General features: G+C 37.7%; 1 protein-coding gene across 2 annotated transcripts in view; it reads left to right on the forward strand.

Moving 5' to 3' along the window:
* NGEF (neuronal guanine nucleotide exchange factor) overlaps window positions 1-12,872 on the forward strand; it is a 129,658-nt gene that overhangs the window by 97,111 nt on the left and 19,675 nt on the right. For both annotated transcript variants that reach the window (XM_063442379.1, XM_063442380.1), the window contains 4 exons: window positions 1,394-1,668; window positions 1,908-2,068; window positions 4,348-4,500; window positions 5,395-5,524. In XM_063442379.1, the coding sequence (XP_063298449.1) occupies window positions 1,394-1,668; window positions 1,908-2,068; window positions 4,348-4,500; window positions 5,395-5,524 (719 nt within the window). The remainder of the gene's footprint in view (window positions 1-1,393; window positions 1,669-1,907; window positions 2,069-4,347; window positions 4,501-5,394; window positions 5,525-12,872) is intronic.

The raw sequence follows: 12,872 nt of genomic DNA on the forward strand, positions 1-12,872 counted from the left end.
TTAAGTTTGTAAAAAAAATATGTTTCCTAGAATCCTACTTGAAGCAGGTAAATACATCATACAGTACAGAACCAAGTAATACAGGTGCACAACAATTTATGTATCTGGGTAAAGAGAAAATACAGAACGAAAAAAAATTATATAGAAAAATAGCCATAACATGATGTTCATTTAATTTTTAACAAATGTGTATCTCTAGGAATTGTAAACCAGTGAGGTAGGCTTCTTGCTCCTGTATGAGATTCAATTGTGAACCCTTTGTATTCCATTAATTAATTTAGCCAATTACTAGAAGAGAAACCTAATCAAAGTAAGAGAGTGTGTAGTATGAGTGTCAAGCTTCATATTGAACGAGAGAAAGGGGAAACAAGGGTACAATTGAAGCATCATAAACACTACTGTGTGCCATAGTGGTTATGGTACCAGGAGTGCCTTGGTGCCCCCCGTGTAAGTAGTTAAACCATTTGTTAAAGGTTTGGCAATTTAGCAGGGGTCCACTGGGCACCTGTCACTTCCCTCACTGCAAGCATAAGCTACTGAGTAAGCATCAGTTACTGTGCTAGCTCAGAGCAGAGAGATTCTGTCTGTCATGGAAGAGGTGAGTGGAGGACCCAGGTAAGTTGGGTGCCAGCATCAGGGCACTATTGGCACCATAACCACTACAGCATGTTGTAGTGGTAAAGGTTTTTGGAGTATTCTTTTAATCAGATCTTTCCCTTAGGTTTGATGGTCTCAACACCCCGGTAATTCATTTTACCTCCCCCAACCCATATCCAGGGAATGGAGAACCAGTAGGTGGGAAGTGACCATTGCATATCGATTCTGATTTGAATCCTCACACACTGCAGGAGGAAATATTAGGGACCATATTTTTGGATATCTATTGTTTAGTAAGGAAGTCTATTTATTTATAATTTAACTGCATATTTCTGCAAAAAGCAGGTGAAGTGAAATCTGCAGTTTTGCCTTCATCTCTGACAGTTTGGAGATAGCTTGTTTATAGATGTTTGAGTCATATCAGCATGCCATACTTAGCATTGTGGGAGTAGGATTCTCTGGAATTCCTCAGGGATTGTGCTGATTGTCCTCCCATGCACGTTTAGCAACATATTTACGTTTTCAGATTTCCTAATCGTATTTCTTTCTGTGATTTCCTCTATATGAAACATCCATAGATTGTTGCCAGTTAGTTTTATGTTCCAATTGCGTTTACCGTAACACTCTCTAGTCTGTGCACTGTGTACATTTTGTATGTTTTTGTTATACAATATCCTTTTATATGGTTTTAATATTTGGGAGCTTTAAGAAAATTAAAATTTTTTATCAGTAATCAACACAGATTCGTTACACATCCAGCATAATTTTACTAATTAATATTATTTTTCCATTGAAGAGCTCCTGTACCAGGAGTACCGGGATAAAGCCAATCAACATGAGATTCAAGCGCGAAGATTGCAGGACAACTATGCGAGTACAACAGAGACACAAGAAAACTCCCAAACCTCGGAAGAGGGGTCACCGCCACCTATTGAACACCACAGGAGCAACTCCACCCTCAGTCGTCTGCAGAGTTCATGTTCTGGATTCAATTTATGGCAGGACTTACCAGAGATCAAGAGCAGCAATGTCCTTGATATACTTAGTCCTCCGCAAATTAAATTACAAGAGGTGAGAAGAACAAACAGGGAGAGATAAAGAAAGGTAGGAGGTATCTAGAAAGCACTAGGGATTCAGAGCAGTTCTTGTGTTTCATTGGTTCCTAAAACTAGCTTATGTTTGTCAAGATGCTTTATATTTAGTTTTACAAACTATTTTATTTTATAAACGATGCTAGCATGTAATATTAGTAATTACAGAGTGAATGTAATTCTCTTATTGTAATTTCTTTAAAAAAAACAAAAAAACAGGCCATGTTTGAACTGGTGACTTCGGAAGCCTCTTACTACAAGAGCTTACGCCTGCTGGTGTCTCATTTCATGGACAGCGAAAGACTGAAAGCCACGTTGCACCAATCAGAGTCACACTTCATATTCTCCAATGCAGTGGAGGTGCTGTCCACTAGTGAAAGGTAACAATTTGATCTGTGTATGAATGCTGCAAATGACATCATTAAAGTAACTTCCTTTGCCAGGGCAAATCTATACAAGTGTTCTGCAAGTTCTGTCGTCTAAGAAAATGATCCAGGTGGATTAGAAATGTTTACAAAAAAACTGGTTTCACCTGATTCCAGATGCCTCATATGGTCTTATGAGAAATTGCAAATAAATAAAATAACAACTGCTAGTGTACAAAAGTAATCAAATAATAGCAGCGTATCAGACAAGTCTCCTCCGTCAGCCAGCCTACTCCTATTTTCAAAGCCCACGAAAGAGTATAATAGCATATTATAAAGATATACACATAAATATAGTGATCAAAGTCAACATATAGACACATGTGAGAAAGACTGATGTTAAAATGGAATTCTACCTGTATTTTAATATAACACTGAAATCAGGAAAGAGTCTAGGAAATAGAGATGTAAGTATAAAAAAGAAAAGGTAAGAACCACTGGATATGTGGTATTTTACCCATATTCTCTTTCGTGATAGCATAAGTTTTAATTTTTAATTAGACTATTGTGGGGATAGTTTTTTTCCGGAGACCGGAAAAACGATTGGAGTAGGAAATGTGCATGATTCTTGGCCTGGAAGCAAAGCAGTCTCTGTGGAGCTACATTCCACTGAATATGATTATGAGTCAGGAAGTTAAAGAAAAGCAGCGTGGATATTGATCTAGTGAATAGAGTCTCAGTCATACACCTCTGGCAATGCTGTGCGTTCCGAGCCAGAGTAACGGCTAAGGAAGCACTAACAGAAAATGAACTCTCATAGCCTGTTTACAAGCCGTGTTTATATGTATACCTACTAGAGATTTGTGATATCTACCCGAGTGTGTGAAATCGGCAGGCATTTCAATTTGCCAGTGAATTCATTTTGTTTTTAATAGCTGAACTGGATTGTAATTAAATGTTTGCTTTACACCAAAGCCCGTTTAGATGTAACTGTATTCAGTCAGAAAGTATTCCAGCACACCCAGTGGGCTTATTCATTTCAGCTAATCCCTGCACCATATTGGCTGTGACACTTTGAAAATTCAATTTCTGAAAAAGTTTTCTATGAACTTGAATGAACAAGCGCAAAGAAAATCTGTAGCAGTGTCAATCAGTGATTGTTAGTAACTATTTTAATAGTGCCTTGCTAATATTGGCCTTGATTTAATTTATTTATTTACAAAAGACACCATTAAAGTCTATTGGAAATTTTGTAGATAAATCATTTAGAGATTATCAGAAGTATTAAATATATATATTTTTTTAAATCTTATCTAAAAATATGAACTTAAGGCCATTATCTGCTAACAATTTATACAATATTTATCCTCTCCTGTCAGCGGGGCATTGTAAGCCAAAGCTTATGTAGTAGATTAGAATGTAAGAGCTTTGATACTTCTCTGTATATTTATGAATTTCTTTTTATTATTGAGGATTCACAAAATGCACGTACACATTGTCATGCATTATTTGTATACTTCCACTTATCACATGGAAATGTGCAATGCAAGTCAAAAACGTGGACATACCTAAAGTAGAATGGAGGTTTAAGGCACCAGTGGTCATATTTCATGAGTGTAACAGTATAAATTCCAAAGCTGCAGCAGTGTGAGCATTCTAATGTCCTACAAAGGACCATGGAAGCACCTTTAAAGAGAAACCGTCACTTCTTAAATTTTAGCACAACGTAACTAAAACTAGATATATTTTTCTTATTTGTAGTTTATTTCATTTTAATCTACATGCTCATATATTTACACAGTTACGTACACACAATGCATACGTGCATACAACACTGCTTGAGAAAATGCCAAGCACACACGTGCACATCCAGAATTTCTCTGATAGATGCCCAAGCTCGCACATGCGCTCCAAAACTATCTTGGGATACTAAAGTCATCACAACATGAAAATCCAGCAGAATTAAGTTCCTCCCCTTACATACCTCCCCTGTTTTATTCCCTCTCGTGAATTCTAAATTTTAAATATGGGCCATAAAGAATAAGCTACAAAATTGTTTGGGTAGAAAAATATTACAGAATATAGAAATAAAGGACACAAATACCTGAACACAGGTGAGTGGGTAAAAATAATTGCACCCTCAAATGTTACAAATATCCCCAGGCAAACATTGTCCCTGATATTTGATAATATAAGCAATATCTAATGAGATTGGCAGGTGTACTTTTGTGGAAGTTTATTTGGACCTATGTTATTTTGTTCACTGTAGACTTGTATTTTCTTATCTTCCACAGGTTTCTCCTGGATTTGGAGCAGAGGTTTGAGGAAAACATAGTGATATCGGATGTCTGTGACATAGTCAACCGGCACGCTGCCAATCACTTTGGGGTTTATGTTACCTACGTATGCAACCAAACCTATCAGGAAAGAGCATACAGGAAGCTGCTGTGAGTTCAGCAATGCCGAAATGTAAATGTAACAAAGTAACCTTTGGTCTTTCTCTCTGTCTACTTTCATGTCCATGTATTCATATTGTTTTGTTCTTGGTGTACATTATGTGCATCGTCATACTGCTCATCATTTTGTGTTGTCACTGGGTAATTCTAAATCCCAACACTCCAACCTACCAACTTCCAGTCACAAATGAGCATTCTCACCAATAAGTAATCTTGTGTGGTGATATCGAATATCCCAAAGGTGATCCTGTCCCAGTGGGACCTACCTCAAACATGGTTGTTGTGCTGTGGAATCTAGACTGTGTGCTCCATTCTTTCTCGGAATGGCATCTCTCTGGCACATAAAACCAAATATATTCAATCCAATAGCCAACTCTCTGATTTGTAAATGTAATGCATACAATGACAGCAAATTAAAACATTCTATAGATGTAGTCCAGTAGCCCAGTGGATATTGATTTACTAATATCTGCCTGAATCCTGTTTGACTGTTCTTTGTACAGTCCCTGACAAAATACAGATACAAATGACTTGGGAATCTCTCAAAGTAATTTGCTCTTTACGTGGTTCTTTGCCTATGTCTACTCTACTTTTGTCAGTTAAGTGGACCCATATTACTTGTTGTGCTGAAACAATGATCGTGTACTTTTTTTTTTTATTGGTAGTAGCTTAGTGCCTATTCTGTTTAAAGGGACATGATGTGACTTTAAATGACAGATGATGATACAGTTACAGAGAACTCCTCCAGAACAACACATATACAGCCATCATATGGTTTACATCCATTCTTTGTTTTCTGTTTGTGCTTTTATGAATTTTGTTGATTAAACTATATCATCTATGTCCACTGTTTACTTCTCTTTGTAATCTATGGGCATCTCTTAGTCAGGAAAGGACCGAATTCCGTGAAGCAGTGCGACATTTGGAGATGGATCCCGTTTGTCGAGGGCTTCCCTTCTCCTCTTTCCTCATTCTGCCATTTCAGAGGATAACGCGACTCAAGCTTCTGGTGCAGGTACTGAAACGAGTTATTGTTGGAGAAATAGTTTGATAACATGATAGATATATTTCAAGATTACTTTGAGCAGAAACATCAGTTACCTGAAAGAATATAATTGTATATAAAAGTGTAAAACAGAAAACCTCACTCCTAGGCTGTTAACGTCTCTCCACTAGACCCTGATTTAAGATTTTTTTTTTTTATATGTAACAGAGATGTTGCTTAAGAGTTTAAAGAGTTACTCCAGACCCCTAAAGTTTTTTAGCTTGCTTTATGTGTGAAGATTGTCCTCTTTTTTTCATATTACGAAAAGCACAGATTTCAACAGAAACTGGCACTTTTATAAACTAACATTGTTACACGTGCCAATCAGACAACCGGTCCTTTTACTTCCTGAAGCTAAATTCAAGAGGCAGCAACTACCTTGCAAAGACTTCTCATTGAGCTGCATTGGAAAGTTTGCAAATCGACACTCACACAAAGTCTGGGCTGGGAAAGAAGGGGATTGCTTAAAAATTCTGCAGACGAGAGAAATTAATCTTTTGCAAGCTGTTTTTAGATATACCCCCACTGAGAAAATGCATTATTTATTGCATGCATCTTTTAACTTGGATTATATATACTAAACAGGGTTTTTAAAAAAATATTTAGGTAGTGGATAGTCCTTTTAAGTTATGAATATCTGATTCTTTAAGGGTGTCACATGATCACCATTAGCCAGTGAGATACGCTGTAGTGGTTGTGGTGCTTGAAATGTCCCTTTAAAAAAATTACTACTCTTTTTATTTAATATTAGTAATTATTTATTGATCAAATAGAAATTGCCAAATTTCCTAACTGTACAAATATAGTCACAATGGAACTAGTTTGCATGTTGGTTGACCTCACTTTAAAAAATACAGGGTAATGTAATATTTTAGCACACTTTTAGTGCAAGTGATACTTACCTTGCGCTTTTTTTCACCACTTCTTATCATTGCAGTGTATTTTTATTTTCCATGTTGGCTTTTGACGGTCAAAAGGCAAATAAGGAAAATTAGAGAGAACATTCAATATTTCACACACCATTCATTTGTACGATTATTTTTTCAATTGTGGCTGGTCAGTGAATAACCTCCCCCCTCCCATGGGTTACACAGAAGCTCTATCAGACAGACAGACGGCTATATTAAACACAGCACTGTGTTATATATACTGTGGTGTCATTATAGCTTCTTCATAGTGATTTACAACCCACAGCGCAGTCCTCACAAGCCTGACATTTGTACCTATACTGGATTCACAGTGCAGAATAAGCCAGACGCCTCTCTTGGAACATCCAAAAAGAGCTCCTGCTGAATAAATGCAGTGTTGTTTCTTTTAAACAAACTTGGGAGGGAAATATATCCAGAATCTACGCTGCTAAATGCTCAGCAGAAAGACGATGTGCGCTAGATACACATTGTCACATTTAGCATTTCATGTATTCATGGATTCAGTGCTCTCTCTGCTTTGTAGAAACAGATGTTTCTGGATTGATACTGTGCAGTATTGTGTGTCGTTCTATATGTGACAACTGATATTGCACTTGTACCCTACTAAGAATGATTATACGCTAACTGCAAATACAAATATTGGATATTTTATTTAGAGTGGCTCCTGGAATACTAGAAATATATTCATTGTTCTGTCAAATTCAGATTTCGACTGTATCATGCGTTTGTTGCGGATAAAACCTTGTAAAATGCGTAACACAAACAAGGCTTAAATTAAAATGTCATGTGGATACAGGTTACAGCATTATCTTTCTTCACCTGCTCTAAAGGAGGCTTCTTATTTTATACTTTGCAATGATTTATTGTATTTCTAATGGACAATTTAACTCCAGGGTAGTGAGATTGGCCTTCAGTCATCAATCACCATGGAAATAGATTGCTCACATTGATTGTTCCACTTTTAGAATTGTGTGCAGGAATTTTTACATATTGCTCACTCTGGTTAAGTGTTTTGTTTTCATTCTTCGCTGACCAGATCATGAGGTTTGTTTTTGACAATATGACGTCTCTGCTTTACCTTATGTCTCTCCTTTAACATGTTTTCTGGCGTGCAGACTATAGTAACAATTTCATAATTCAAACCGGTTGATCGGCATAGTTTGTATCTGAATAGAGTATTGTAATGCCACCTTGAAGAGCGGATCGGCACTTAGTTATCATTGCATTATATGGAAGAGTTGATCTAATTTTTTTTAAGTTTATTTGCTTATTTCCCTCCTTATTTCTACATATAATTCCCACTGTCGTTTTTTACTACAATAGAACCAAGATGTACAAGACTGTATTGGATTTTTTTCGTTGTGGGTTTCCCAATTAAAACATGATGAGCCGACTGGCATATTTGATATGAACTTGCTTCTCCTTTGAATTTGTCTTGAATTTATTGTAATTATGTATCTGTTTTCTTTTATATGTTACTTGAGTATATTGGACTATGTGTACAATGTTTCTCTTGTATGAATAAAGATCAGATAACATAAGAAAATAGCACTGGAATATCAACAAAGGACAAATAACCATACTGATAGTTTCTTTATAAACCCAACACCAACAGTCTGATCTTTTCCTGTTGGCAAAGTAACAGGTGCATAAAATAGCCTGCTTGCTATACATTACAGTAATAAAGGGCACTGGAGGTTAATAAACATCTGATAGTGAATGCCCAGCACCTGTGACCTGGGGTGTGATTGCAGTTATTAAGTGCCCATTTTACATCTTTCCAGCCGGCTAGAACGCCACCTACATTCATTTATTTTCTATTTTATTGTATATGCAACAACAGAATATAAGATCTGAGGCAACGTGTTAAAGAAACATAGCAGTGTAAAACTGCATTTGGAAATCCATTCCTATTGGCAGCTATTCGATGGTAGTGTGAATGACATTGTTTGCTACTATACATGGTTGTTGGAAAACATGCCATGTGTTAAACAAGTCATATATTATGAAAACACAAAACCCTGGTAATGGTAATGGAATGTTAGTGAGTGCGAGTGAATGATGGGTGTATTTGTGTAGAGTGCTAGTGTGTGAATTTAGTGGTGTTTTTTTTTTTATAGAGTGCCAGTGTGTGCATGAGGAGCATATTTGTATAATGTTTAGTGTGCATGTGTAGGTATTTAATGTGCATGTAGAGGTGTGTTTGTGAACTGTGTTTCCAATTCCCATCTGCCTCATTTTATTTCTCTCTATTGCTCCTTTGTTCATTTTTCTCTGCCTCACATGTGTTCCTTTCCCCAATGATGTCCCTCTCCCCATAACCCTCCCTTTCTCCAACTATTCCCCCTTCCCCCATTACTCTTCTATATTTCCATTCCTTATTCGTCTCCCTCTTCTTTCCCCATCCCTCACTTGTACCTCTCTTCTTTCCCCATCCCTCACTTGTACCTCTCTTCTTTCCCCATTCCTCACTTGTTCCCCTCTTCTTTATCCACATCCGTCATGTAGCCCCTCTTCTCTCCTATTTAAATCACTTGTTCCCCTCTTCTTTATCCACATCCATCATGTAACTCATCTTTTCTCCTATTTAAATCACCTGTTCCTCCCTTCCTCCCTACTTCACACAGTTGCACTCCTCTTTTCTTCCTTTTGCCCTCTAATCTCCCCTTTCAATCGCTTGTTCTCCTCTTGTCCCCCCCCCCCACCTTTCACTCACTTGTTCTCCTCTCATGTCACCTTTTCCACAGTTGTTCCCTTTTTACCTCCTTCTCTTGTGTTTCTCTTCTAATTTCCCCCCTGAGCACACTTACAATCTTTCTTCTTGCCCAGCGGTGTGGGGGCTACAGCAGTAACTACAGCGCAGCTGGAGTTTCAGAAGGCTATGACACTTATGCCACTGCCGCATGCTCCCTGCAGCTCCATTGGCTACCTGAGAGAGAAAGAGAGGGCCTGCCATAGCAGGTACCAAAGCACTCCTGCTTAACCACCAATGATTCTTGGTTTCAGCAGTGCCACCCCACTCCCTTGTGCCGCCCCGAGGCCATAGTCTTGGCGGCCTTACGGGGAAATCTGTCCCAGATTAAAATAGCCCTACTTTATGTTTATCACCTCTCTATGTGGTGGTAAGACTCTATGAACATAATATCACAAAACCATTTTCTGTCAGATAACTATCAAGGAAAAGAGGGAACAAAAAACCTTGCACCCTTAAAATCTACAGGATCCACATTAAATTTTAATAAAATAGCTCATTTATTGGACTGTGGCATAGCAACAGCAGATATAGAAAATGATGAGCGGCCTAGTTTGTTTTGCTAGGAGTACTAGACCTTTTTTTGGAATGAAAATATATTTCCTTGATTCCTGTATATATAGTTGGACCTGAAAAATAATTGGACCTGAAAAATAGTTGGCATGTTGCCAAGTCTTCTAGCCACCTCTTATTACACGTATCATGATAAATTATCCATACATAACATTCAATGGCTTAATACAGGTGATAAAAATATAATAAAATTCTTGATATGCAGAATTGCATATTTGCTTTCTGTATGGTGTTCCCACACTTTTTGTGAGTGCATTGCCAGTAGCCTAAAGGCAACTATCGAGAATACACATGTAAAAACATTATCCAAAAACAAAAGAATGTATTAACTGTTTGAAGCACTTTATAATGAAAGGTGGTTTCTGATCAATATACAAATAAAGATTTAATTAACAATGAAGCTCACCCCCAAGGTGGAATTCTCACTTGAATCCTAGTGATACTTCCTGCGCTGATTGTGAATTTGCACAATACTATTGCTAATGGAACCCACACATATCTGGGCTAATGGTAACATTGAAGAACTGTTTTTTAGTTTTGCATGTTCTCATGTGACATTCTGGGAATATCACTTTTCTTGTTTATTTCTGCTTTTCAATTTGGTCCTGCTTATGAATATTTTTGAGCCCTTGCAGCCTTGAGATATTGGGGTAATTTCTTTCTCGATCATAAAAATATTATTTTTAATTGTTGACGATGATGTAATCAGTATATACTAAGCTGAGAACTGTTAGAACATGACACATTTTAGCTAGGCAGCTAGTAGCTAGTTTACCAGCTCAGACATAATTTTGTTTAAGTCTCTGGTCAATTCCCAGTTTTCAATTTGACCATAAATGTGTGATTTAGATGCAGTTGTTGAACATTTGGATATTATCACCTGGATATTATCATTCCTCTACTTGATGTATTTAAAGTTGATTTTCTTCTGTCTTTATGTGTCAACGTTGCACATGAGATTCTCATTTGAAAAAAAACCCAATATACAACGTAATAAAAATACACAAGCTGACAATATCGAAACTCATAAACATACAATTTTTAAAACACTTTTTTTTTATTAATATGTGTAATGTAATTTTCTTTTAATGAGTTTTGAGATTTTCTGATGGAAATCACTTTTGTTTATTGCTTTGTTAGATTGGAGTGCATCTCAATGGTAAGGAGGAGTGTGCTATAGTGAAATGTAGTTTGCAACTAAGTTTATAGTGAGCTAAGATCGTGTTGTTACTTAGTTGCTAATAACTTTCAGTTTTAAATCCTACTTTCACTTTTAGATTATGGGTAGGGAAATGTCTTGGTTGGGTATGTGAACTGACTGCGGACAACAGAGCATCAATTAATAGTTGAAGGTGGATAAACAGCTCTTTAGTGCTTGGTCTCTTTCCTAGCCAATTCTTCATTATGTTTTACTACGGTGTACCCCGAAGGAGTTAAATCCCTGGAGAGGTTAAGGGAGTGTGCTATGGGATCTCTACTTTTTGAATCTGGGACATGCACGCTGGTAGTTTGTTGTGATAAAGTTGTTTAACAAAACAATATGGCATTGTCCTGAAGTTACATCTACTGTTGAACAGTACGTTCTTATCATGAACTGTTGGATATCCATTTGATTTTAATACCCCCATGGAGGTAATGAAGCTTATCCGGATTTTAATTATCAGAGCACCAGTGGTTCATTTATTTTCTTGGATATATGGACACTTGGGATTAACCGTCCTTTCGAACGTGGGCTGGAGTGATTATACATTTAATGTTCCTGCATATATACCTGTAAATGATGTAACATATATTGTGAACTATACGCGTCATTGGCATCTCATATCGAGGGTGGTTTACAGTCTGTGGCAAATTGGAGTATGTTATAGATTTTTATTACCAGTAATCCCTGCTGAGAATATTACAAGGACCTCCTAGCAGCCTGCACAGTGCACAGGACTCACAATGCTGTATATTGTCTGATCTAGACCCCAAACAAAGAAATGTACTCATGTCTTTTTCAGTGCTATTGAACTGAGCTCAATTAAAGGTAGACATGAAGCTGTAGGTGCTTTTCCTGTACCATATCACACACAGTGATTAGACCCAGGTTTCCATGTTGAGGGTCTGAGAAGCGTGGACGTTATCCTTGGATAGGAGCACAGAATCCTTTTGCATTGCAGCTGCTGGGATCCCCCTAATTATCAGTAAGGGTCTGCAAAGGTTTGCTGAGCGTCTCACCTGTTTGTTAGATCCCATAGCTCCAAATAAATGCAGAAAAATCCTCTGTACAAACTCTCGCTAACCGTGCTGTAATCCATGGTAGATTGCCTAATAGTAGTAATACCAGGGAGTAAACAAAACAAACATAAGTGCAACTCCCATCATTCACTGTAACCATTACAGGAACATGAAGGAGATCAAGGGGTATCTTCACTACTGTCAGGTTACCTTGTGTATCAGTCAGGGGCATGTCACAAGCTGCCGTCACATTGTAGGGTATTGGGGACACTCCTACTAGCTCTCAGCTTGTCCCCAGCGTTTCTCACACCAGCCGCGATAAAATCCTTTTATGACGCGGCTAATGAGCGACGACGTCATAACGCTAAGAACACCACAGCCCGCCTATGTGTTCAAATTAGAACATTTTGGGGGAAACACCGAACACGGTATTTAAAGAGAAACCAGGGAGAGACTCATTGCCCTGTTGTGGTTCTTGTTTGACCCAAGAGCGCCTATTCCGTATTGGTATTCTTGTATTCTGACTTTGGCTTTTTGTGACTATTCTTCCTTCTGTGTTCCTTTGATCTCGGCTATTGCATTATCGTTGATCCTGATTTCTGTTACCCCTGACCTCGGCTCTCTATTTGACTATTCTTTGTGTGTGTAGTGTTAGTCCGGCCATCCTACGGTCCGGTGTACATTTTTAGTATTTGCATTCTGCGTGTAGGATCCCCGAACGTTCCTGACAACTACACAGTATACTGCATGAACCATCCAGCTCCCTTTCCACTATATGAGAGTGTAGTAGTATATTGTGTATGAAACACAGGAGACCACAGGCACCCAATCTTTATAGATTCAT

This window comes from Pelobates fuscus, chromosome 2, assembly GCF_036172605.1.
Source record: "Pelobates fuscus isolate aPelFus1 chromosome 2, aPelFus1.pri, whole genome shotgun sequence".
NCBI lineage: Eukaryota > Metazoa > Chordata > Amphibia > Anura > Pelobatidae > Pelobates > Pelobates fuscus.